Below are 23,296 nucleotides of genomic sequence, written 5' to 3'. Positions count from 1 at the left end.
GCATTAAGTTAGTTGGCCCTTTGGCTGAGGAGCTCAGCTTATGGTGTAATTATCAGCACAATGGTTAAGTTAGAAAGGTTAATCAAGCAGTCCTGAGCACTAACATTATTCAAGTGGAATTTGGAACATCAATTATACTATAGCTCTGTGGCAAGGAGGAGAGGAGTAGGAATAGTAAAGCTAAGGTTGACGACAACGCCACCCTGGGAATTGCACCCAGAGAATTATTTTTGCACTACAAAGGCACACAGGTACGTTACTCAAGAGGCGTGAGACGTGGTTCCAATTGATTAAAAAAAACACTTTATTAAACAAACTGGGTAAAAGCCGTAATTAAAATGTCACACAGGGAGGGAAAAAGGAAACTGATCAGGGCTGAGGCCTAGTTGATGGACAGAAATCAACTTATATCACCGGACACAGGTGGCAGACACACACTCAGTGAAGTAACCCACTCCCAGGAACACAGCAGACAAGACAGAAGGGTGCCAACACCAGATCACCAACACCGCCACCACTGGCCTCCAGCCACTGAAAAGAGGGGAAGATAAAACAAATTAGTGGGGTTGCAACAAAAACACAAAGCAAAATCTAACAATTGTAATTAAAGGGGCAGGGCACAAACTTAATATATCTCAACGAATAACTACCCAATTCGGTTTCAAACGAATATAACCCAAACAAAAAGGAAAATAAAGAACAGAAAAACAAAACAATTTCCTAATTACATAAAGAACCTTTCAAATTAATTCAATTAGCAAATGAGTTACACAAACAGACCGAATCAAGTTCAACCCAAACAAAACATACAAATAAACCTATACAAATAACCAAAAATAATGGTGTAAACCCACGCTTTCACACATGCATTCCATATAAATAGAGAACCGTGCCCCGACGTGCAGCTGAGCAACTGCCCGCACCGGACGTTCAAACAGTCACCAAGGGCCTATGTTGTTGAAGCAGAGCTACAAAGCGGTTTATAAGACCGCCGCGTGGCGCCGTGCCATAAAAGCGAAGCCGCAGCAGAGACGTGCCGCAGACGCGGTGGAGGCAAAGCAGCAGCCACAGCACAGACAAAACAGACAAAACAGCAGAAGCAGGGGAGACAGCAGCAGCCGCAGTGAGACAAAACAGCAGCGCCCCAATAAGCTGGTTACAATAATTCCTAATCAAGAAAAATACTATTAGCAATATTAAGTACACTGATGATGACGCGGTGCACGTTATGCTACACATACATAGCTTTTTAGCAGCGATGGACACACACACTCACGAGAGGAGGGGAGGAGAGAGGACTCCTGGCAGCCACCAGCATTTACCTGTGACCACACTAGCATTAGCCACCGGACAGCATCAACCATACCGCAGAGAGAGAGGACACCTACCACAGACACACGCAGCAGCGCATACAGGGGGGGGCCGGAGCAGCACACAGGCAGTCGCCCTACAACAACACCAATGCCTTAAGCACACTGAGAGACAAACTACCAGCGAGGTGAAGCAGCGTGCACTCATACCTGTCGGATCAAATGACCGCTGACCCGGAAGTGACAGAGGTGACGGAGGCGCAAAGGAAGAACTGGTGGGTGGACTGCTGCTTTTATACTGGCCCACCTCATCAGCGGCCACCAGCGGCGCTCATTATATACAGTGGCAAATCACAAAGGATAAACACCTCTATGCTGCTACAGCTCCATAGAAATATGCTTAACACATAGGCCTAACGTTGTATCCAAATTGTGATGTTAGCATTCACTTAATCAAAACAACTCAACCTCATCAGACTTATTAATAGTCCCAACTGTGACATATTTTCAAATAAGCCAAGTAACGTTATAAACTGTACTGTAAGAGATTTCTACTTGTGCAGTATGTGCTAAACACGGAAGCCAACCGTAATATTTGCAAAACTGATAGATGGAGTTTCAAGGTATAAGTCCAAGGTCTCTCCTCCCCACTCCTGTCCTGCGGCTACTGTCCTCTCTTGACTCCTGTCTCGCTTGGTTACTCTTGTCTTTGCAGCAACAATGGCAACAGCTGGTAAAGTAAGTATTATCCAACATGTGGCCATTCATGATGTGATGTATTTGTTTTTTGTGCAGTGTGCATGAATATTGTCTATCTCATGACACACCTGTGTATTTATACACTCACACTAAAAATTAGGATGGTTTTGAGATTCCTCTGTGCTCATGTGTGCACTTCACATTTGTGTATATGAGGCTGGTTAATTAACTGGAGAGTGAATAATTGAAAAAACAATGTACCTGACGTGAGGGTTTAAGTGCTTTCCTGTGCAGTGTTTTAATGTGCATCTGGTTATAGATATGCAGTTACAGTAAGTATTTCTCCTAAACAATGGTAAGTATCTTAATTTCACTGCAATAGAACCTGTAATTGGTAAGTAATAGTTAAGCCATAGGATAGCTTTACCTTAACATATCATGTCTCTTACATTCTATCTGTCTCTCTGTCCTCCCTGCCTGTGAAATATGTCATTATCTGTTATCACTTGGCACACAGTTTGAAACTATACAGTCAGTTTTGTGTAACTATTGTTGTTGACCTTAGTGTAGATGACTATTGCATGATTGTTTGCAAGAGAAAGACAGAACAAAGGAAAAGTAATTCACACATGGTGGTTAAAACTGGTTCTTTACCGTGTAAACCCAAAATGGATGTTGTTTTTTTAATACAAGAAATACTGACTATGGTAGTTTTTAAATTTGTTCTGTTAATTACGCTGTAATAATAATAATAATAATAATAATAATAATAATAATAATGTAATAATGATATGATGGGGCACTACCAAGCATTTACACTCGGCCAGCAGCAACCCAGGCTAAGGCAATTCCAAGATTTAATTGCCACTTAATAAGAACTATCATTGCTTTGTTAAATTTTTGGTATGTTTGTTTGAATTGCTATTGCCATTCCCTGTGTCAGCGTGGGTTTTCTCCAGGTATTCCGGCTTCCTCCCACAGTCCAAAGACATGCAGGTTAACTGACTCTGACTCTAAAGTGTCCGTAGGGATGTATGTGAGTGTGAATGGTTGGAAGTGGAATAATAATAGTGGAATAATTTATATTTCCATGGGAAATAAATGAGATCAAGACAAACCACATGATTTATCAGATCAGAGACAACTGATTTACTCAGTGGTTTACTTGCTAACCTTTTATTCATAATATTCATAATAAAACTCTACACCTACATAATGAAACTTGTGTTAGTCAAATAAACTTGTGTGGACTTAAAACTGTTGTTTTTTTTATTTTCAAAGATATTTTTTGGGGCATTTTGCCTTTAATGGACAGGACAGGTAAGCATGAAGTGTGGGGGGGGGTGTCAGCCTGCTTTACCCACTAAGCCACCGATGCCCCAAACTGTTGCTTTTTTAATGTTTGTTTTTATGAGGAGCTGTGGTATCAGACACTGAAACTACTTGCTGTTAACATGAAATGAAAAAAAATATGGAGGATATGACACCCATTTGTTTGCTTGATATGATACTGTTTTGTGCGGCAGTCAGTTGATTTGACATTGAAATGGGCCTCTAGATGAGTGCTGGCACTGAATTACAGCACAGACACTGCAACATTATAGTCTTATTGCTAATGTAGCATGTTGCTTTTCCAGTAAATGTGAAACACTGACAATATGTTGCTTTATCTGTCTCTAGCTTCACTCAGAGCAGTGAATTAAGTGTTCAGAGTTCTACAAATTGTCGTGGCACTGTTATCCAGTAGTATTTGTTGGGTAATTTCATGTGATGTCACCACCTGTAGGTCATCAAGTGTAAGGCAGCAGTGGCCTGGGAGTCCAACAAGCCTTTGGTGATGGAAGAGGTTGAGGTAGCTCCGCCCTAGGACAACGAGATCCGCATCAAGGTGAGAGGTGTCCACTATCACAACACATACATTTACACACACAGTGTGTTACTGCTTGAGGTGTACAGAGTAGTGTTGCACGGTATACTGGTACCAACGGTAGACCGCGGTACTAAAACACCACGGTACATATGATACCATAATGTTGGAGTACCGTAGTACTACGGCACCTCATGGTACCACTACTGTGGGATAAGTTCAAAGTCCAATCACAAGAGGGTGAGTGTCCATGCACCGTCCAATAACGGCGTGCGCTGGCCACCTGACACTCAACATGCTGCTGCAGTGGTTTGTTTTCCAGTGACATTTCAGGTATTAGCTGAACTACTGAGTATCTTTAAGCAGAGAAAGTTATTATTTATGTCTTGTTACTTGTAGGCTAGATTTGTTTATATATGATACAGTGATTTGTTTTCCACAGAGCTCTACGGTGCGAGCATTGTACTCCTAAACTAAAAATAGTTTTGCGCAAGCAAAAGAAATCATTCAGGAGCACGCTGTGCGAGTACAAATTTCAACCAGCAGCAGAAACAAAAAGCGAACCCTGCCGGCCATAGTGCTCTGCGGTGCAAGATAATGGCTTACAGTGAAGTCCGGCTCCAGGTCCAATATTTTCCTCTTTATTGGTGTCATGACTGCCCAGTAGTACCTGAACAGCCGAGCCGTGGTCGCACACAGTTATGTGGCGTGTCAGAGGAGAAACGAGCCGTTCACATTTCTCTCTTTGTGGCAGGTAATGGTCCACAAACCTCACCGCCCTTAAGGGACTGTTCTTTATTTGTCAGAGGAGGAGGGTGGCTGGTTGATTTTTGGTTGATTTTTATTTTATTTATTTATTTTATTTCGATTCCCGCTATGTTAATCACTTATTGATGTTGTTTTTGAAGTATGAATAAGTCAGTAAGTAATTTATTCCTTTAAAATATCAGTGATGTATTATAGAAAAGTGATTTATCTTTATATAAATGACAAAAGGCACATCTGCCCCAATTTTTACAGTGGTATCGTGATACTACTCAGAACCGTGATACTTTCACTGGTATCGTACTGTGGGTCCCAATTTTGGTACCATGACAACACTAGTACAGAGAGGACATTCAGATAGAAGACTCAAGACTGTAACGCACATTAAACATACAGTTGTTAAAACTATAAAAATGACGATTGGTTATATTTGCTGAAATTGTCACTACATCCACACAGAAGCAAAGGAGACAGATAGTCTGCAAAAAAGAAAAAAAATCAAGTTCCTGCTCCCACTTCTTGTGCTTTTAATGGCATTTGCAAGAATCTACCACAGCTCACAGAAAACAACCAATCAGAGCTGAGGAGTCTCTAACGCAGCTGTCAATTACTGCTCATGAACTGTCGTCAAACTGTCAGACTAGGCAGCGCTCAGTCTGACTTACCAGATGTCGTCTATGCGTATAAACCTGCCATTGGCCAGCTATGTATTCTGGCATTCTCCTTTCTTTCTGCTATCTGCAAGTTACCATTTTCAAAATCCCTCTCACTATGGAAAACAACAACAGCCTCCTTGCTATAGCTTACACGCTGAAAATACGAAGAGAAGATGGATGGATAAATGGATAAAAGAAGATGGATATTTTCCCCAAAATTACATTTGAATTAAATTATGAGTGGTCGTCAGGAGAGGACGAGGAAAAGGAAAGCCAGGACTCTTCTGTGCAGACCTCCAGGTGTGTTTGTGTAACATCAGCCGACCTCGACAAACTGGAGAGGAGCAAAAATGAAGCGAACACGGTCAGGAATTATCAATGATCACCTGATGAGGTACTGATGAGGATGAGGGAGAGTGGAAGCTGAATCCGGCTGTGCCAACATCCAGGTATGCCAACGTTTCATCAGCCGAACTGGACGAAGTTACACAGTTGCAGATCAATGTAATTACAAAGTAGCTTGTGGGTTCCTGGTGTGTGTTCCGCGTTGCCTGGCAACAGACTGGGGGAACTGTTTTCTTTTCGTGGAGCTACATAACATACTTATATATATAACATATATCGTCACAACTGTAGTCCGTCTGCGCAGTGCGACGCACAGCCTATAGGAAACAAAAATACTGCAAAATAATAATAACGTGACTAAACATTATAACGTTATTTCATCTTGTCTCGTTTTGGTCAACGAAAATGAAGAGACATTTTAGCAGAGGTTTTATTTTGTAAACCACATTTAGTCTCGTCAACAATATTGCATTATATATTTAATTATAGTTATCGTCACATGACCACCATCTACGTTGCGTCTCGTCTCGTTTTCGTCACGTGATAAAGGTTCGTTGACGACGATATTTAGCCATACTTTTCGTTGACGAAAGCAACACTACTCCAGTCAAGGGATATCTGAATTCGATACTTTTTGCACTGATCCCAGACTGTCCCAACTCCCCATCACATCAGCAAATTTTCCTTTGCCGCAGCCTCTGGAGCCACTCTCCTCCCATGAGTTTGCTTGGTTAGCAGGAGCTAACACACCAGCAGGGCTAACACCAAACACTGAGCCAGTAAACGTTCTTAACAAACTCACACTGATGGTGACAAGGCTCGCTAGCTGTGTGATGTTATAAGTTAGCCCTGTCATTGTGCCCCCCCCCCCACCCCACGGCACTATTTGGCAAGGGTACCATCATCTTAGCACTGCGCAGGACAATTGTGATTGGTTTAGAGAAACACCAAATGGAGATCCCAGACCTATCTCTAGTACTGACACATTACTGTGGAGATAAGTCTGGCTACATAAGACTAGGCAGCACTGATCAAATATAAATTAAGATTCTGTAACTTCATTGCCTATTTCTTGCCTCAAATGTTTTCAGAAACATATTTTAGTGTACTGTTTAGCTGTTTAGCTGCTCCAGTCAGTGGGTGGTGCTGAGTTTTTGGCTAAACCGTTTCCAACATCCAAACGGTCACAGTAAAGATAGCCTTGACAAGTTAACAAGAATAACTTTAAATTCCAATTATGCTGTGTTTGTGTTTATCTATATATCAACTGTTTATTTTTTTTAATGGAGGATATTAAGAGAGACTAGAAGCAGTCCTGCCAGGTATTGGCACAAACAGAGCAGGAGCGGAAGAGTCACAGGTGAGGCCCAGGCTTATAAGTTACAAGTAAATGTAGATATTATTATACTAGTATATAAACAAGTGGTGACTAGCATCATCAGTGTGTAGATCTATGTAATTCTATCTAAATACATCTATGTATTTCCACATGTAGTTAGTTGATAGAGTGGCTAATTGTAGCCTTTACTGTTGTGTTTATCAAAGGAAACTGCTCCAGACAGAGAAGACAGCAACAGAGAGTAGCAGTAGTTATGTTTCCATCCAAAAGTGATTGGAATCATTGGGAAATGCGCATTAAAAGAAAAACGAATCCTGTGTGTTTCCGTTAAATGTATGGACTTTGGTGAAAACTATGAACCGGAAACAAAACAAGTTTTGCATTCTTCTTCTTCTACGTTTTCTGGCGGTTGGCAACCAGCTTGTAAATGCATTACCGCCTTCCTGACCCGGAGTGTGGATATCACCATAGAGAGAGGTGTGCTACGTCAGACTTAATTCGAACATAACTGTTTCCATCCCCCCTTTTGTGAATCAACATTTTTTCGAATCAACCAAAACCTGGCTAAAGTGAGTGTATTTTAGTTTGTGCAAATCAGGGGATTTTAATTCGAATTTTGGTGTTTCCATCATAATTTTCCGATGCGATACTTCTAGATGCGCATCTAAACAGGCTGATGGAAACATGGCTAGTGAGAGTGACATCAGTGAACAGTGTCAGCCACTCTATCAACTACTGTAACTACACATGGAAATACATAGATGTATTTAGAATTACATAGATGTAGATCTACACACTGATGATGCTAGTCACCACTTGTTTATATACTAGTATAGTAATATCTACATTTACTTGTAACTTAGAAACCTGGGCCTCACCTGTGACTCTTCCTCTCCTGCTCTGTTTGTGCCAATACCTGGCAGGACTGCTTCTGAGACTGTTGACTGATAAAATAACACATTGATGCATGCCATGTGACCAGTGAAACGTGCCTATTCAAAATTCCCATTTCAAACAGACGGTGATGAACCAACCAGTTACATCATCAGATCAACATTTGTCACAATACTAAATCTAACTACTAACTACTATCACCAAGTCATTATTATTCTAGCTCACCTGTGTCCCTGTCCCTGCCTCTCCACCTTCCTCTCCTCTGCCTGCGCTGGTGCCTGGCACCACTGCTTCTGTCACATACACATGGATCCATGTCATATGAGCAGTGAGACATTTGCCTATTCAAAGCTCTCAATTCAAACACATATCAACATTGGCGAATCATTGTTATACAATAAATCATTAGCCTAACATTTGTCACAATAAAGTACTATATCTAGCCTAACTAACACATCACCAAGTCATTGTAACTCACCCGTGACCCTGTCCCTGCCTCTCCACTTTCCTCTCCTCTGCCTGCACTAGTGCCTGGCACTGCTTCTGTCACCTGCATGTTGATACATGGCATATTAACAGTGAGGAAAAACGTGTAGCCAGGCAATAGCTTAGTTAAGTAGGCTATTATTATCAGCCTATGATAATTGTTGACTCTGGCAATTGTGAAAACATTTTCTTTAAAGTCGACTTACTCTTCTGAAATAGCTCCTTATGTGCACCTTTCTTCTTTTGGCTGCCATCTGGATTAAACATACACACAGGCTATACTAGTTAGCTACTAGGCTTCCTAGGCTATTTCCAGAACAACAAAACGGAGGAAACTTTGTAGCCCGAGTCCAAACTCGGCACTTATAACGACAATAGCAGTTAGCTAGCTAGATTATGCAGGGAAAGAGGGATCCCATGACATCCACCTATTGACGTTGGATGAAGTGGGCTACTGATGGCTGGAAGGCTACATCGAGCAGATAAACTAGCTAGCACTAGCTAAACTGGCGGCTAATTAATGACGAACATAATTAAAACATTCTGAGTATATCTGAGGTGTTGATACGATTATACTAATATATAGAGATAGGATAAGTAGTTGTTTTGATGAATAACTTTAGTATATTGATGTAATGAGCGAAGATTGATAATTTACGCTAACTACTGTAGCAGCTCAGCTCTGCCTGCCTCTGACGAAAAGTGCGCGCTGCACAGTGCTGGAGCTCCAGCTCCCAGGAAAGTGGAGGACATCTCAGCCAATGAAAACGTAGTTTTTCATTCAAGGGTGGGGCTTTAAACTAGACTTGCTTGGATTGGATGGGGAATCCTGTCTCAAGCATTTTAGCAGTAAATGAGGTGTGACTAGAGGTTAACCGTTTGTGTACCAAATTATTGGTGGGGACATTTCAGCACTCAATCAATATCCTTTATTTAACCAGGTAAAAAACTCATTGAGATTTAAAACCTCTTTTCCAAGAGTGACCTGGCCACTCGCTGGGTATTGGTGTGGACACGACTCCACCGTCTCCACTAAAAGTTGCCATGTAAACACAGCACTCCTAGATGTTATCCTCCGATACCCCGAACGTGTTTTGTGGATTAAAAAACTACACTGGACTTCTTGTCGACGTGAGGGTCAGTAAGTACTGTCTGTATTTTCATTCTAAAGTGGCCATTTCCTAACGCTGAGGACGGCTATGAGCTGAAACGTGTCCATTTGACTGCTGCTGTGCAGTCCACTATATTAAAAAGTATTATATTTATTAGTGAGTGTTGTTGGGTTTTTCTGCTTTGCTGTAATATTTTGGACCGGCACCCAATTACACTTTGAGACTTTTGAGTGAGCACGCCTGAAGACTTATCTCCATACACAACAGTACTAGCCAGCCGGCAGTGACCTCCCCAAGACGTTGCCGCCATCTTGGCAAGCTGACGTTCTGACAATGTCTTTTAGACGTCATGGTCCGACGTAGAAATTACGTTTCCATCGGGTGCAGAATGAAAGTTTTTACAACGTCTTTTTTGGACGTCTTCTGGACGTTTAGTTTTGACGGCTACAGGACGTCTGTACAAGGTTAAAATATGGTCCAAAAATGGTTGGTGTGGATGTCCTCTCGACGTCTTATATGGACCAAATTTGAACGTAATTTTTATGTGCAAAAATATTTAAAATATTGGCCAAATTATGGTCCATTTACAACCTTGTTTTCCAATGAAAATATTCAGTACAGCATTCGAAATACACTTCAATTGTTGTCTTCCATTGTGAGAACATACAAATACCATTATCTTGGGTGTATTGTAATGTGTATATTTAATGCGTTGTTTATGTCCCCCTTGTCATATTTCATTCAAAATACACTTTATTGTTGTCTCTCACAAATTCAAATCTCTCACAAATCACAAATTCAACTTATTTTGTCTGTGTTTAATGTTGTGTTGTGTTTGTTTAATGTTATCTTGTGTATGTTTAATATGTTTTTCTGGATGGAGCATGCTTATGGTATTCCCCAGCATGTTTGTGGACAGCATCCTCAGTCCCCTCATTAAATGTTTTCAGTACAGCCCCTGAAAAAGTTGGATGACAAAATATGTTATCTCACTGTATGATACTTAATTTCAACACTAGGCGGTGCTGCTGTCAAAGCAGCTTCTCCATACTGACAAAAAATAATAAAATAAAAATTAATAAAATTGATAAAATTAGTTTTCACCCATTTAGAAATTAGATATTTAAAATCTGATTACACAAGTGTGGTTACCATCCCCTTAAAGTCCACAGTGTACTCTCAATTCAGTATTTACAACTTCCAAATCTAGGAAAAACACTTATATTTTTTAAAAACTGCAATTCCCTGCAGTCCCAACATAGTTGTAATTCTTCTGATTTGCAAAGTACGGTTCTAAATAGGGTTGTAAAAGATATATCTGCCCAGTATATCTAATATCTAGTAAAGCCGAACTAGTTATTACACTGCATCTAGATGAACTATGTTAATAAAAAGTAAAGATGTTGGCTAATTTTCGATATTTTAGCTAATACGCTAGAAACAGTGTTTTTGGGACAGTAGGTTTGTTTGCGGCTTGTTGTAAAATATGGTCGTAAAAAGATAGACCTACTGAATATATCTAATATCTAGTAAAGCCGAACTAGTTATTACACTGCATCTAGATGAACTATGTTAAGAAAAAGTAGATGTCGGCTAATTTTCGATATTTTTGCTAATATGCTAGAAACGGCGTTTTTGGGACAGTAGGTTTGTTTGCGGCTTGTTGTAAAATAGGGTCGTAAAAAGATAGACCTACTGAATATATCTAATATCTAGTGAAGCCGAACTAGTTATTACACTGCATCTAGATGAACTATGTTAAGAAAAAGTAAAGATGTCGACTAATTTTCAATATTTTAGCTAATACGCTAGAAACAGCATTTTTGGGACAGTAGGTTTGTTTGCAGCTTGTTGTAAAATAGGGTCGTAAAAAGATAGATCTACTGAATATATCTAGTAAAGCCGAACTAGTTATTACACTGCATCTAGAAACATGCTGCCACCGAATGCAGTGTTATGAGGTCGTGGTCATTTCACGTATTTCTGTGAGATCAGGCTGAAAATGGCACAAATAATGCAAACTGTCTGATAGTAACTTCGACGCTAACGTTAGCTAGTTAGCTAGCTAGCTAGCTAACGTTAGCGTCGAAGTAGAACTGCATGGATGGGCAGAAGCATAATGTTACGTTAATGCTGGTTCATGACCAAAAAAAAAAAACAAACCATAATTTAATTTGGTCCGGACCTAGACGTAAACGGTAGTAACCGGACCGAAAAAAACTGTTTAATAATTAAAATAGTGAATTGTAGCCGTGCAATAACGTTAGCAAATAACGGTCATTGAAATTGGCCCTGACTAAAAGCAAAGCTGGAGATATTCTCAGACGACAATCATGAACACAGTAAAAGTAAACAGGAAAAGTAGATGTTAAAAAGATTTGTATTGCTAACATGAAATAAAAGGCAATGTGCTAAATATAGCTACTTACTGATCAATTCAACCTCTCTCTCTGTCTGTGTCTGCGAGTGCGACTCCGACCAACTGCAGGCAGCTAAAAATAAACTATAACGGCTACGTAAATTCAATTTGGCGGGTTCACGCTTGCGCAGAACACCCAGCAGGTAGCAACCGTTGCTGCTGTGCTAATACCGCTCGCATGCACGCACATGCACACACCTACACACACACACGCATACACACACAAACACATTACAAATGTATTGGGAGTCCACTTGTTAAGGTTTGATTACAGAGGCTGTTTTAAAATTTCATGTGGTGAGCAGAAAAAAATCGACTACAGCGTTCAAATATTGAATGTCACATCAACATTCAGATGAAGTTGTAGTACGATGTTCAGATGCACAACCTATTACGGAGGTCATGTAGATGTACAGATATGGTCCTGGACTGACTGACGCGAAATGGACCTGATCTGGCGGTCCAGTTGACGTCAGATGTTTGGCGCACAGTAGCCACAGGAATGAGTCATCTATGATCTATGGGAATAACGCCATTATAAATAAACAGCATGACTAATGGCGCTACTTTTTTCAGTAATGAGTAATCAAAAAGTTACTGTCTCCCCCGTTGTAACGCCGTTACCTTTACTCACAATGAAATGCGCCGATACTCGGCTTTACTTGAGTTCATTGAAGCGGCTTTCACCCAAGCAAGCTCCCTCTCAGCGGAGCTCTAAAGTGTTTTTTTTTCTTTGGTGAGGGCACATGAGGGGGAAGGGAGGGAGAGACAATCGCATAAGTGATGATGGCTTAGGGAGAATAAAATTTTATTATAAACCAATCAGAGGCAGAGTAGGGCAGGTATTCACAAGCACACAAGCAGAGTTGCCAGGTCCGCTTAGTAGCCGCGACTTTGGACTTTGGCTTATTTGGGCTTGCTCTCTAAACGTCGCCTTTCTCTCTATATATATCCATCTAATAAGTTATTTAAATACATGCTGGTATGACTCGGACTGCAGGATGTTTTCACAGCTCCGCTCCCTCCGCCCCTCTCCTTCTCCGCATACACACAGGTGACGGTCAGTCAATGAGACTATTCACATTTAAATTGCGCAATTAATGGAGGTTCTTTAACTGGTGTAGATAAGTGTACAATGTTTTATAATAATGATGTATTCTATTAAGTGTCATTTTCATTCATTTAACATATTCAATGTTGAGTTTCATTACATACAGTTCCATTAAGAGGGGTGTGTCCAAGCTTGTTTTGACGTATTTGAGTATTTTATAACAAAGTAACGCTAAAGTTACTTTTCCAGGTAATTAGTTACTTTTATAGTGCAGTAACCCAGTTACTAACTCAGTTACTTTTTGGGGAAAGTAACGAGTAACTATAACTAATTACTTTTTTAAAGTAATGTTCCCAACACTGCATGACACACACCTAAACCATGTTGACACCTGCCAGTAGCTAGTGTTTAACAGGACACTGACTCAAACACAGTCCTTGAAGCCTGACAAGATGGATTTTTGTGTGATCTTGTGATCCTGCAGTTCTCACATGATCTTGATCATATAGCGGGGATCCACCTACTGTGCAAGGGGAATTCATAAGGTCCATTTAGAGATGTCCATCCATTCATTTTCTAACCGCTTATCCCATGGACCGCGGAACACATCTGATCCGGTATATGCATTGAAACAGTCAATATTACTGATGTATTAAATAACGTTGCGGAGCACTTTTTTATTCCGACGCCACACAGTCACATCTACAGTACACGCATGAACACAAACACATGCTTGCTCAGATTAACCCCTCTGATCCCACTCTAACATTCACACACAACAGGCCAAGCCTATTTACACATAAACACACAGATGAAACTATAGCAAACAACAAAGTACATCCAGTCCACAACCACAACCAAAACTCATCTTGCTGTCTTGAATCTAAATCAACATCATATTCATTATCATCACAAGTCAGCACTCATATCAGACTGATGTGCAGAGCCGCACGCAAACACACACACACACACACACACACACACACACACACACACAACAACAACAAAACAAGCGCAGCTGTGCAGTTACTGAAAAGTAACCAGAACACTGAATTTCTGACCATTAACACCCGCAACCGCGATGTGTATGTCCACTCCCGCCCCCTCCCGCAAAACTCTGAGAATTTATGCCTGCACAATAATAGAGATGCATTGATTTTGTGTCTTCTCCCGTCCCGCAAGAGAAAACACGTCATTTTATAGGCTATTAATAAAGAGATTCATGGGGTTGTTTGTTTCGTTTCCCTGGTCTGCATGTCTTTTGACGCACTGGTCGGGAATAGCGCTCCTAGTTCGTTGTTTTCATTAAGTTTTTAATTAAATAAAGGCTGTTTCATATTCTATTCTCCTCCTCTGTATTTATTTATTTTTCTACCTTTATATAATCACGCAGTGATTGAGGTTAAGGCAAGCCCGGCGCCAGGATGAAGTTACTGAGGGCGCGGTTAAAAATTACGAGGGGACAAATCTTTATTATGCAACATAGGTTCACACAGTGAGTTATAAAGAGCGTGCAGACGTGCGTAATAGTCGCGCGTAATGACAGCTCGTCGCCGGTGAAACACAATAAACTGCATGTCTTCTTTCATGTTTGTCTCATGACAGATGGAGCTTACTGACTGACAGACAGACAGACAGGCAAGCGGCAAATTGGTATGAAAGCTGGTTCAGGGCATATTCGTCCATTTATGAATAAATATGGAGTGGAAACGCTCATGCATGTGCACCAAGTTTCTGTGTTGACATCTTGTCGCTAGGCTACATCTTCTTCTTCTTCTTTTTCTTCTTCTTCTACTGTTTAATGGGGACCCGTGGGACCCGGCGGGACCCAATCCCAATGCAGCCCTCTATGTCAGAGTACAAAAGTTACCCGGGCCATGGCCCCCCGGGCCCCCCCGGTTTCGCAGTCTATGGCTTATCCTCTTGAGGGTTGTGGGGGGGCTGGAGCCTATCCCAGCTGACATTGGGCGAGAGGCTGGGTACACCCTGGACAGGTCGCCAGACTGTCGCAGGGCTGACACGTAGAGACAGACAACCATTCACACCTACGGACAATTTAGAGTCACCAGTTAACCTAGTCCCCAATCTGCATGTCTTTGGACTGTGGGAGGAAGCCAGAGTACCCGGAGAAAACCCACGCTGACACGGGGAGAACATGCAAACTCCGCACAGAAGAGCACCCCCACCTGGGATCAAACCAGGAACCCTCTTGCTATGAGGCGTCAGTGCTAACCACCACACCACTGTGCTGCCCACATTTAATGATGTGTTTGATATAAATCTGAATAAAAGTTTCAACATAATATAAAAGTGTTGCTAGTGCTGCTGAACCCACTGAGAGTGAACAGTCATCATCCTGTCCCCTTAATTTGTCTCTGTGCTTACATTGTTTCTTTACTGTCTTTGCTGCAGATTGTGACGAATGCTGTCTGCCATTCAGACCTTTACCACCTTTTTGAGAATATGCATAAAGATGGCTTCCCAGCAGTCCTCGGCCACGAGGCAGCTGGCATCGTAGAGAGTGTCGGGCCTGGAGTGACTGAATATCAGCCAGGTCAGTTTGGAATGGTACAGCATTGTGAGATATATACTTGCATGACTCTCACATAGCAACATTGTTTTTGTCTTTCAGGAGACAAGGTTATCCCTCTGTTCATCTCTCAGTGTAGAGAATGTCGCTTCTGTAAGAGTCCAAAGACCAACATGTGTGAAGTGGCATTGTGAGTAAAACAAGCACTCATCTCTGTCTATCCATTGCACTCCACAGACAGAAACATTTTTACTCTATGTGTCCCTAACAGTGTTTTTCAAAATAAGCTTATTGCAAATATTCAGTGAACCCTCTAATAGGACAAGAGCAGCACTCAAATTTTGTTTCAGGTTTTGACATAAAAAAAATAAACTCTTGTTCAGATCCAGTGGTCGTTACGAAGTGATGTCCGGCCCAGAGTCCAGGTTTACCTGTAAGGGGAAGAAGGTGCTGCAGTTTTGTGGAACCAGTACCTTCTCTGAGTACACTGTGGTTAACCAGATGGCTGTGGCTAAGATCGACCCCGCTGCCCCTCTGGACAAAGTCTGTCTGCTCGGCTGTGGGATCTGCACAGGATATGGAGCAGCAATTAATACTGCTAAGGTGTGTTTGTCATTATTTTAGACTCAAACAACAAAATGAGAAATTTGTGTTAAGGGGCTATTTTTATGACATAAAAGACTTTTGTTTTAAAATTCTTGCTCAAACTGGAAAGCCTCTCAAAGAGTAAACACCCATCATGGAACACTAAGCCTGTCCATTATTTATTATGGAGCCTTAACAAGTCTCACCTGAAGAGCAATGTTGACCACAGTCTGTTACACTTTAGGTGGAACCAGGCTCAACATGTGCTGTGTTCGGCCTGGGAGCTGTGGGTTTGGCTGCAGTCATGGGCTGCAAGGCTGCAGGAGCCAAGAGGATCATCGCTGTTGAAATCAATCCAGAGAAGTCTGAGAAAGCCAAGGTGTTCGGCGCGACTGACTTTGTGAACCCTAAGGATCACAATAAACCCATCAGCCAAGTGCTATCTGAGATGACTGATGGAGGAGTGGACTACTCTCTGGAATGTGTTGGGAATGTGGAAGTTATGGTAGGGACACTAGATTTCATGTGGTTCAAGTATTATATACAATTAAGAGGTGTTACCTAACTATTAAACAGTAACCTCTTTTCTCATCAGTCAATTGTTATTGGAAAAGAGCTGAGTGTAGTTAATTGAGTTACAAAGCCCACATTTTTGTAGCTAGGGCAACAAAATAGCATAGCTGAACAAATGGATAGATAAAATAATGGATGGAGATACCATTACGTCAACCAATGGTGTGTGGACTGCCATTTTGAAGTTTGAGTTTGACATTTTGGCCATCGCCATTGTGGTTTTTCGGGAGCCAGAAATTATATTATATTTGGATGAGAGAGTGGTGCTATGGAGGAGCAAGCAAGAGATGTGGCTCATAGACTGAGGTGGCGTCTTGCTGACAGCTTGTCACACAAAGCCCTTAATAATTTTAAGTCTTACTTAAATGTTATCGGTGAGAAATTAGCTAGAAGCTAAAACTGTTAATTGTACCTGGCTGTAAGCATCATTATTTCTGGTGTAAAGTTGGGCATGGGTGTCTATGGGGGATGACTTGCTTCTGGAGCCAGCCTCAAGTGGCCATTCAAGGTACTGCAGTTTTTGGCACTTCCATGTTGGCTTCATTTTTCAGCCCTGGAGGTTGCAGCTTGCTCAAGAGATTTGGACCAGCACCCATCATGTTACAAGCCCACTGACTTTGTGCTTTTTCTCCATCCAGCGCAGTGCCTTAGAGTCATGTGTGAAAGGTTGGGGTGTCAGCGTGATTGTTGGCTGGACAGACATGCAAGATGTTGCTGCAAGACCCATTCAGTTCATTGCTGGACGCGCATGGACGGGCTCTGCATTTGGAGGTGAGACAAATATGACCACCAACACTAATGAATCTCCAGTAACCGAATGGCTTTGGGCTTATGTCCTGCCATTATCTAAGTAGCTGTATTCTAGATTGGTGGCACAGTGGAAAAGTGGTTAGCATTGTTGCCTCACAGCAAGAGGGTTCAAGGTTCACACCCCGTGGTGGCGGAGCCCTTCTGTGCAGAGTTCTCCCTGTGTCAGCATGGTTTTCCTTGGGGTACTCGGGTTTCCTCCCACAGTCCAAAGACATGTAGGCTAGGGTAATTGGTGACTCTAAATTGCCCTTAGGTGTGAATGTAAGTATCAATGGTTGTCTGTGTCTGTGATAGTCTGACGATCTGTCCAGGGTGTACCCCATCTCTTGCCGAATGTCAGCTGGGATCGGCTCCAGCCCCCCGCGACCCCTAACAGGATAAGTGGTTACAGAAAGTGAACGAATGTATACTAGATAAGACTCTAAAGCCCATTTTACACTGCCAGATTTTCTACGAATGTTGGGCCATATTGCTGGCAAGCTGCGAGGGTATAGACACACAGAGCCGGATTGGTGAGTTGATCGATTGATGACTTGTGGGAGGAGCTGTTGATGACGCTGCACATGCGACCCACTGGCCGTGGATAAACAGGAAACAGCTGATAGCAGGAATTAGTGAGCAGCTAGTAGCAAGAGGGAAACGCAAACCTAGCAGACACTGTAAAGATGAGCAACTGGGGAGACAAGGAATTGCGCACCCTCCTTGCCCTTGCAAACGAAGAGGCCATTAACCGTCAGATGACGGGGACAGTGAAGGACGGGCCGACTTATGAGAGAATCGCCAAAGGACTGACAAGCCACGGCTTCCCTCCCACAACACTGTTTACGTCACACGCTGAGCTAAATGTTTTGTTACGCCCCTCATTGCCCCGAAAAAGGCGCATTCTGTATAAACAAAATTAGGTAGACGGCATTTTGCTGCCCTACCCGATTTTGGTTTTATACTGCCAATGCTGAAAAAAGACTGATTGGGCTTTCCTGCAAATTTGCACAATTCCTATCTAGGCTTAAGTTTATATTTTATCATTTAGACTTTTATGTTTTTATTTTGCCATTTAGGCTTTAAGGGTCGGGATGCTGTGCCTCAGATGGTTAAAGACTACCTGGACAAGAAGGTGATGGTAGATGAGTTCATCACTCACGTGACTTTGGACCAGGTCAATGATGCCATTGAACTGATGAAACATGGCAAATGGTATGTTTATTGAAAACAAACAGAGTAGTCGTGCACATCCAAAAAATTAAAAAGGTGCTGGACTAAATTAATAAAACTGAAAAGACCAAGAAAAGTCCGCACACTTTAGCTCCCTTTAGGTGCATTTATTCCACCAACCTGGAGTGATGTTTCGGGCCACAGGTGCCCTTCTTCAGTCTGAGGAAGGGCACCTGTGGCCCGAAACTGTGGCCCGAAACGTCACTCCTTGGTCTTTTCAAATGGTATGTTTATACAACTATACTTTTCTACCATTCATGACTTAACAGTATCAGTCATGAAGTTAATATTCATATCTTTTTTTTCTTACAGCATCCGGACCATCCTGACTGTTTCTCCACAATAAGACCACTGTGTTGCTTTCAGTGACCACAAAGTAACTCTGTAATTTTTCACTATGTGATACAAAATCTTAGCATAATATTCACACAAATAATGCAATACCTATAGTCAAGAAATCTCTTAAATTATGCACATTATACATGCCTGATTTGAACAGTGAATACTATTCAGTGGAGTACGTGCAGATCGTGAGAATTATCTGCAGTGTTCACATAAGGAAAGCTAAACATGTCTGGTGTTTATAGAGCAAAATAAATGATGTTAACAGATGGGGTTTGTGGCCTCCTTGTTTGTGTTCTGGTTTTATGGTGTTGTATGTCATTGGCACAGCATTCACATATCTACAGCATGTCTCTGAATGCTCTGTTAAACTATGTTTTAAGTGTCCGTCAAATAGTTTTCCCTCAGATTTACTCAGACCACCCTAATCATATCAACATTTGTTTAACTTGGCAGACAGCATTGTTAATATTCTGCTAGGATGTGCTCCGGGATTTATCCCTGAGCAGCTTCTGCCTGTTTATTGAAGAATTTACAATAAAGGATCCAATATTGCAGACACCAGGCACACTAAATGAAATGACATGAGGCCATATAGGTACATAAACAGCTGTTGTTTGGCACTGTGAGGTTTAATGGTGAAGAAATTACAGGTCATGATTGTTCTATGTTGAAGCTGAGAGGGACCATGATTTGATTTTAATTGTTCATCATTATGATCTTTGGAAAACATAAGCTGATTCAGCAGCATCTTCATTTAGGTTCAACCACACTAGATTTACTGTGTTACTTGTTTCAGTCATGCAGTTTGACAAGATACAAAATTACTACGACATGTGCTGCTTTTGGCCGCCATAGATTTCAAAACTGGGATCACAAATGAAAAGTATGCTTCACTTAAAACTGAACTACACATTGTCAATATTTGTCAAAAGAACCTATTACAAGTCAGATGAGGCATTACTTGGCCGGTACATGATCCCATCCAACTCTTAATTGTATGCACTATTTAGTTTGCTCAAAAGTGTAAGAACTTTATTCCTTCCCTAGCACTTAGACAGACACAAAAATTGGACAGTTGTAAGTAAGAACGGGCTTAATTCACATGTCAGTATTTTTTTAACTGTTTTTTTTTTATGAGTACTTTCACACAGAACATGAATATTACCTGGCAAAAAAGCACCGTCTTTTTTTTTTTAAAATTTTGGAACAAAATGGATTTTTTTTGTTTCTCCTTTCAACCTTGACAAAGGCATGGCATCACAGATCGACCCCTTTCATTGTTATTTTTCACAATAAAGGTAAAGGGATTTATACTTGTGCAGCAGACCCTACACCATAGCCTACGCACATGGCCTACGCCGTTGTGAGAATTTATACTCGTGTGGAGCAGACGTTTCTGTAAAGTTTAGTTGATTGAAGTTTAGTTGATTCAAAACCATAGGCTGTATAAAAATATGGATGTAGTCACCGTGACGTAACCCACTGGTTTCTGAGGAGCAGGTTTGAAGCTCAAAGTAGGCGGCTCTGGACGTCGCCATCTTGGCAGTGCCTGACTCCGCCCAACTCCCGGCCAATCAAAAATGGGCAAAGAGGTGGGCCAAATGAAACCTGGTTGCTTAAACACTCCCACCTCGCTCGAAGCTGCTAGGTTAGCTAAGGCTAACAAGCTAGGCTAACAAGCTACGCTACTTTGGCTAGCCCTGTGGTATTGGTTGCTCCCGCTCATGCTGCCAGCTCCCTCATGAAACAAAATATCCACAAGGCACAAACATGGCTGAGTGGCCAGGTTCAATGACTTGCGAATTAGCCACCCGTGATGGCGCCACCTGTCACTCAAAGTGACCACGCCCTTAATTACGCGCAACTTTAAGTCTTTATAAAATCTAAACGGTTGACATATAAAAAAATTCACCCCCCGTACAGCTGTCATGAAAGGGGACATTAGCTATAGAGACCAAAACTGCTTTTTGTACTAGACCGTAAACATGTTTATTTCTGCTGTAAATTTGAGCATTTTAACATGGGGGTCTACGGGGATTGACTTGCTTTTGGAGTCTGCCTCAAGTGGCCATTAAACGAACTGCAGTTTTTGGCACTTCCGCATTGGCTTCACTCGTCATCCCCAGAGGTTACCACTTGTTCAAAACACACCCAAAACAAACATTAAGCACACTTTAAACATGGCTTAATAGCAACAATTTCAAACACTCGTACACATATCAGATTCACTATGACTCACAGCATTCATAGACAAAGTACTTGTCTTTTGCTGGACACATTTTCCCCACAAATACAACATGCTAATGGTTTCAGCACAAGCTTATGGCAGTTCTGCTCAAAAGCCCCTGATGTATACATTGTGTAACTGTTAACTGGAGGGTACTCCAATATGCTCACAGCATTTTGCTAAGAGGAAACTCAATAAAATAGCTGACAGTAGGTCACACTACAACTTACCTCAGATGAACTGCCAGACGTTGCTGCAGGTCAACAGGACCTTGGTGCTTGGACTTCTGCCTCCTCAGATGTGGTGCTATGATTCCCAGAGGAGCCTCAAACTGTCACATTTTTGATCTTTAGAATGACCCAGCACAAATTATGCTAAAAAATAAATAAATAAATAAAAAATCAATTTCTTTGTATTCTTACATTGGAATCCAACCATGATGTCCTCCTGTAAAATAAAATATGTTGTATGCTAACGTAAGCTAGTAAAAACCAGTTTCAACCAATAATATGACATCCACCCATCAATAAATCTCCAACGTTGAGCAGCATAGAGAAATTCATTGGTTAGCCAGCTAGCAACAGCATGCTACGTTAGTATGTCCTCTGGTGTTTTCCAATCCTTGTTCTATTTTCCAAAAATACCATGGTCACTGGGCTAATTTATTCACATTGAGGAAAGTGGTATATCTGACAGCTTCAGATGATTGATTTCTGCAGTATGCAATTATTGCACTATGGGGCCCATAGAGCAAGCAGACTAGTGACTTGTGGCTGCCAAGCAGCTAACTTTCATTGGCTGAGCAACTGTCTGCTGACATGATTGGGGATAAAAATTATTTAATCGTCTGGCCATCTTCTAGAATGTTATCAAATTCGAATGGCTCAAATTCTGATAGTGAAATTAGTCGTTTTGCAGGGTTGCCACTGATTTATAGACGCCTCTTTCAGAATGTACATCTGGGCCCCATTACTCTACGTGATGGACTCAGAGGTTGTAATTCCACATTTGGCCTTCGTGTAAAATTGGCTTAAAGGCCAGCACTGTTCCTGGGCATTTGGTGTTGTTGGACTCCATAAATGATTTGTTCTGTTTTGTAAATTGAAACTGAACATGGTCACACATCCAACGGTGACAGACCACTAAATGCCTCTCTGCAAGTTAAGCGCAAGAGCTCCAGAGTTTGCTTCTACTGGTCATAGCTAAAATCACAGTCCACCTCTGTACTGAAAGTAAGACAGGCTGTAGTTCATACATGTAGTACCTTACTTTTCTCCAGTTAATTTGGCTTCAAGAGTAAATGTGCCAACCTCTTCTCTGTCAGAAACTCCAAAATCCTTCAGTATTTACTACTGATTGGATGATTCTGGTTATAGTTATTATTTTAGTGAGCAATCAGTGTATATTTTATGAGACAGAATTAATTAATTGGCTGTCATTTTCCTTTTTCGGAAATGCTGTCCCATGATATGATTTGATGTAAATTAAATCATACTACATACTGTGATATAATTAATAATTATTTATCATAACCATAAATTATTTCACAGCACTTTTAACCACAAGTTCCCAACAGTGTGCACCATTGAGACCATGTTTGTTATGACATGGACACTTTTCAATGATCAAATTACGTTACTCCCAATGTTATATCTCGCTGAAACTGTTTAACAAACTAGATGCTCTCAAAATGCCATTTCATCTGGACTTTAGTGCAAAATAAATAGGTAATTAATAAAACCAATAATAAATGAATGATGAATACAAATAACTATATTAAAAGCATTAAACCCAAACTGAAATATAACTGGAATCAAACAGAAATAAATACAGAAAAAAATCAAAAACTAATGAAAAACCCAACCAATGTTTCTTGATCCTAAATTGTTTACTGAAGTGTTAAACTAAATGGCACACTGTAAACTGGGATTTAATAGAAAGAAACAAATGTGGTTTCCATGAAATGTATGTATTACATATTATAAATCTTTATTAAGTATGTGTGTTTTGTTTAAATACACTCATCTTCCCCTCTGGTTAACCATTGGACAGAGGAAATGAGCATTGCAGG

General features: G+C 41.1%; 1 protein-coding gene and 1 long non-coding RNA gene across 3 annotated transcripts; one reads left to right on the top strand and one right to left on the bottom strand.

Annotated features, from left to right (window-relative positions):
* Positions 1 to 286: 286 nt before the first annotated feature.
* Positions 287 to 1,523, bottom strand: LOC144466932 (uncharacterized). Its single transcript, XR_013493326.1, has 2 exons — positions 1,389 to 1,523; positions 287 to 531 (listed from the first exon to the last, which is right to left on the bottom strand). It is a non-coding gene; the product is annotated as an uncharacterized LOC144466932 (long non-coding RNA).
* Positions 1,457 to 19,256, top strand: LOC117266820 (alcohol dehydrogenase 1-like). 2 transcript variants are annotated; one of them, XM_033642192.2, is made up of 9 exons: positions 1,457 to 1,585; positions 3,796 to 3,897; positions 15,356 to 15,497; positions 15,576 to 15,663; positions 15,857 to 16,076; positions 16,303 to 16,563; positions 17,270 to 17,402; positions 18,500 to 18,635; positions 18,966 to 19,256. In XM_033642192.2, the coding sequence occupies exons 3-9, from the start codon at positions 15,407 to 15,409 to the stop codon at positions 18,997 to 18,999; spliced, it is 963 nt and encodes a 320-aa protein (XP_033498083.2). In that variant the 5' UTR covers positions 1,457 to 1,585; positions 3,796 to 3,897; positions 15,356 to 15,406; the 3' UTR covers positions 19,000 to 19,256. The 2 variants fall into 2 exon arrangements, with proteins under 2 accessions (XP_033498083.2, XP_078031033.1); XM_078174907.1 differs by lacking the exon at positions 1,457 to 1,585 and adding an exon at positions 1,634 to 2,048.
* The last annotated feature ends 4,040 nt before the right edge of the window (positions 19,257 to 23,296 follow it).

This window comes from Epinephelus lanceolatus, chromosome 15 (assembly GCF_041903045.1).
Source record: "Epinephelus lanceolatus isolate andai-2023 chromosome 15, ASM4190304v1, whole genome shotgun sequence".
NCBI lineage: Eukaryota > Metazoa > Chordata > Actinopteri > Perciformes > Serranidae > Epinephelus > Epinephelus lanceolatus.
The sequence above is the reverse complement of the archived record's forward strand: the minus strand, read 5'-3'. Positions and strand labels throughout refer to the sequence as shown.

Excerpts from the sequence above, each read along its gene's own strand:
- LOC117266820 (XM_033642192.2), top strand. The coding sequence starts at position 15,407 with ATGCATAAAGATGGCTTCCCAGCAGTCCTCGGCCACGAGGCAGCTGGC. Across the intron at positions 15,498-15,575 it reads AGTGACTGAATATCAGCCAG|GAGACAAGGTTATCCCTCTG; the intron begins GTCAGTTTGGAA and ends TTTGTCTTTCAG. Across the intron at positions 18,636-18,965 it reads CTGATGAAACATGGCAAATG|CATCCGGACCATCCTGACTG; the intron begins GTATGTTTATTG and ends TTTTTCTTACAG.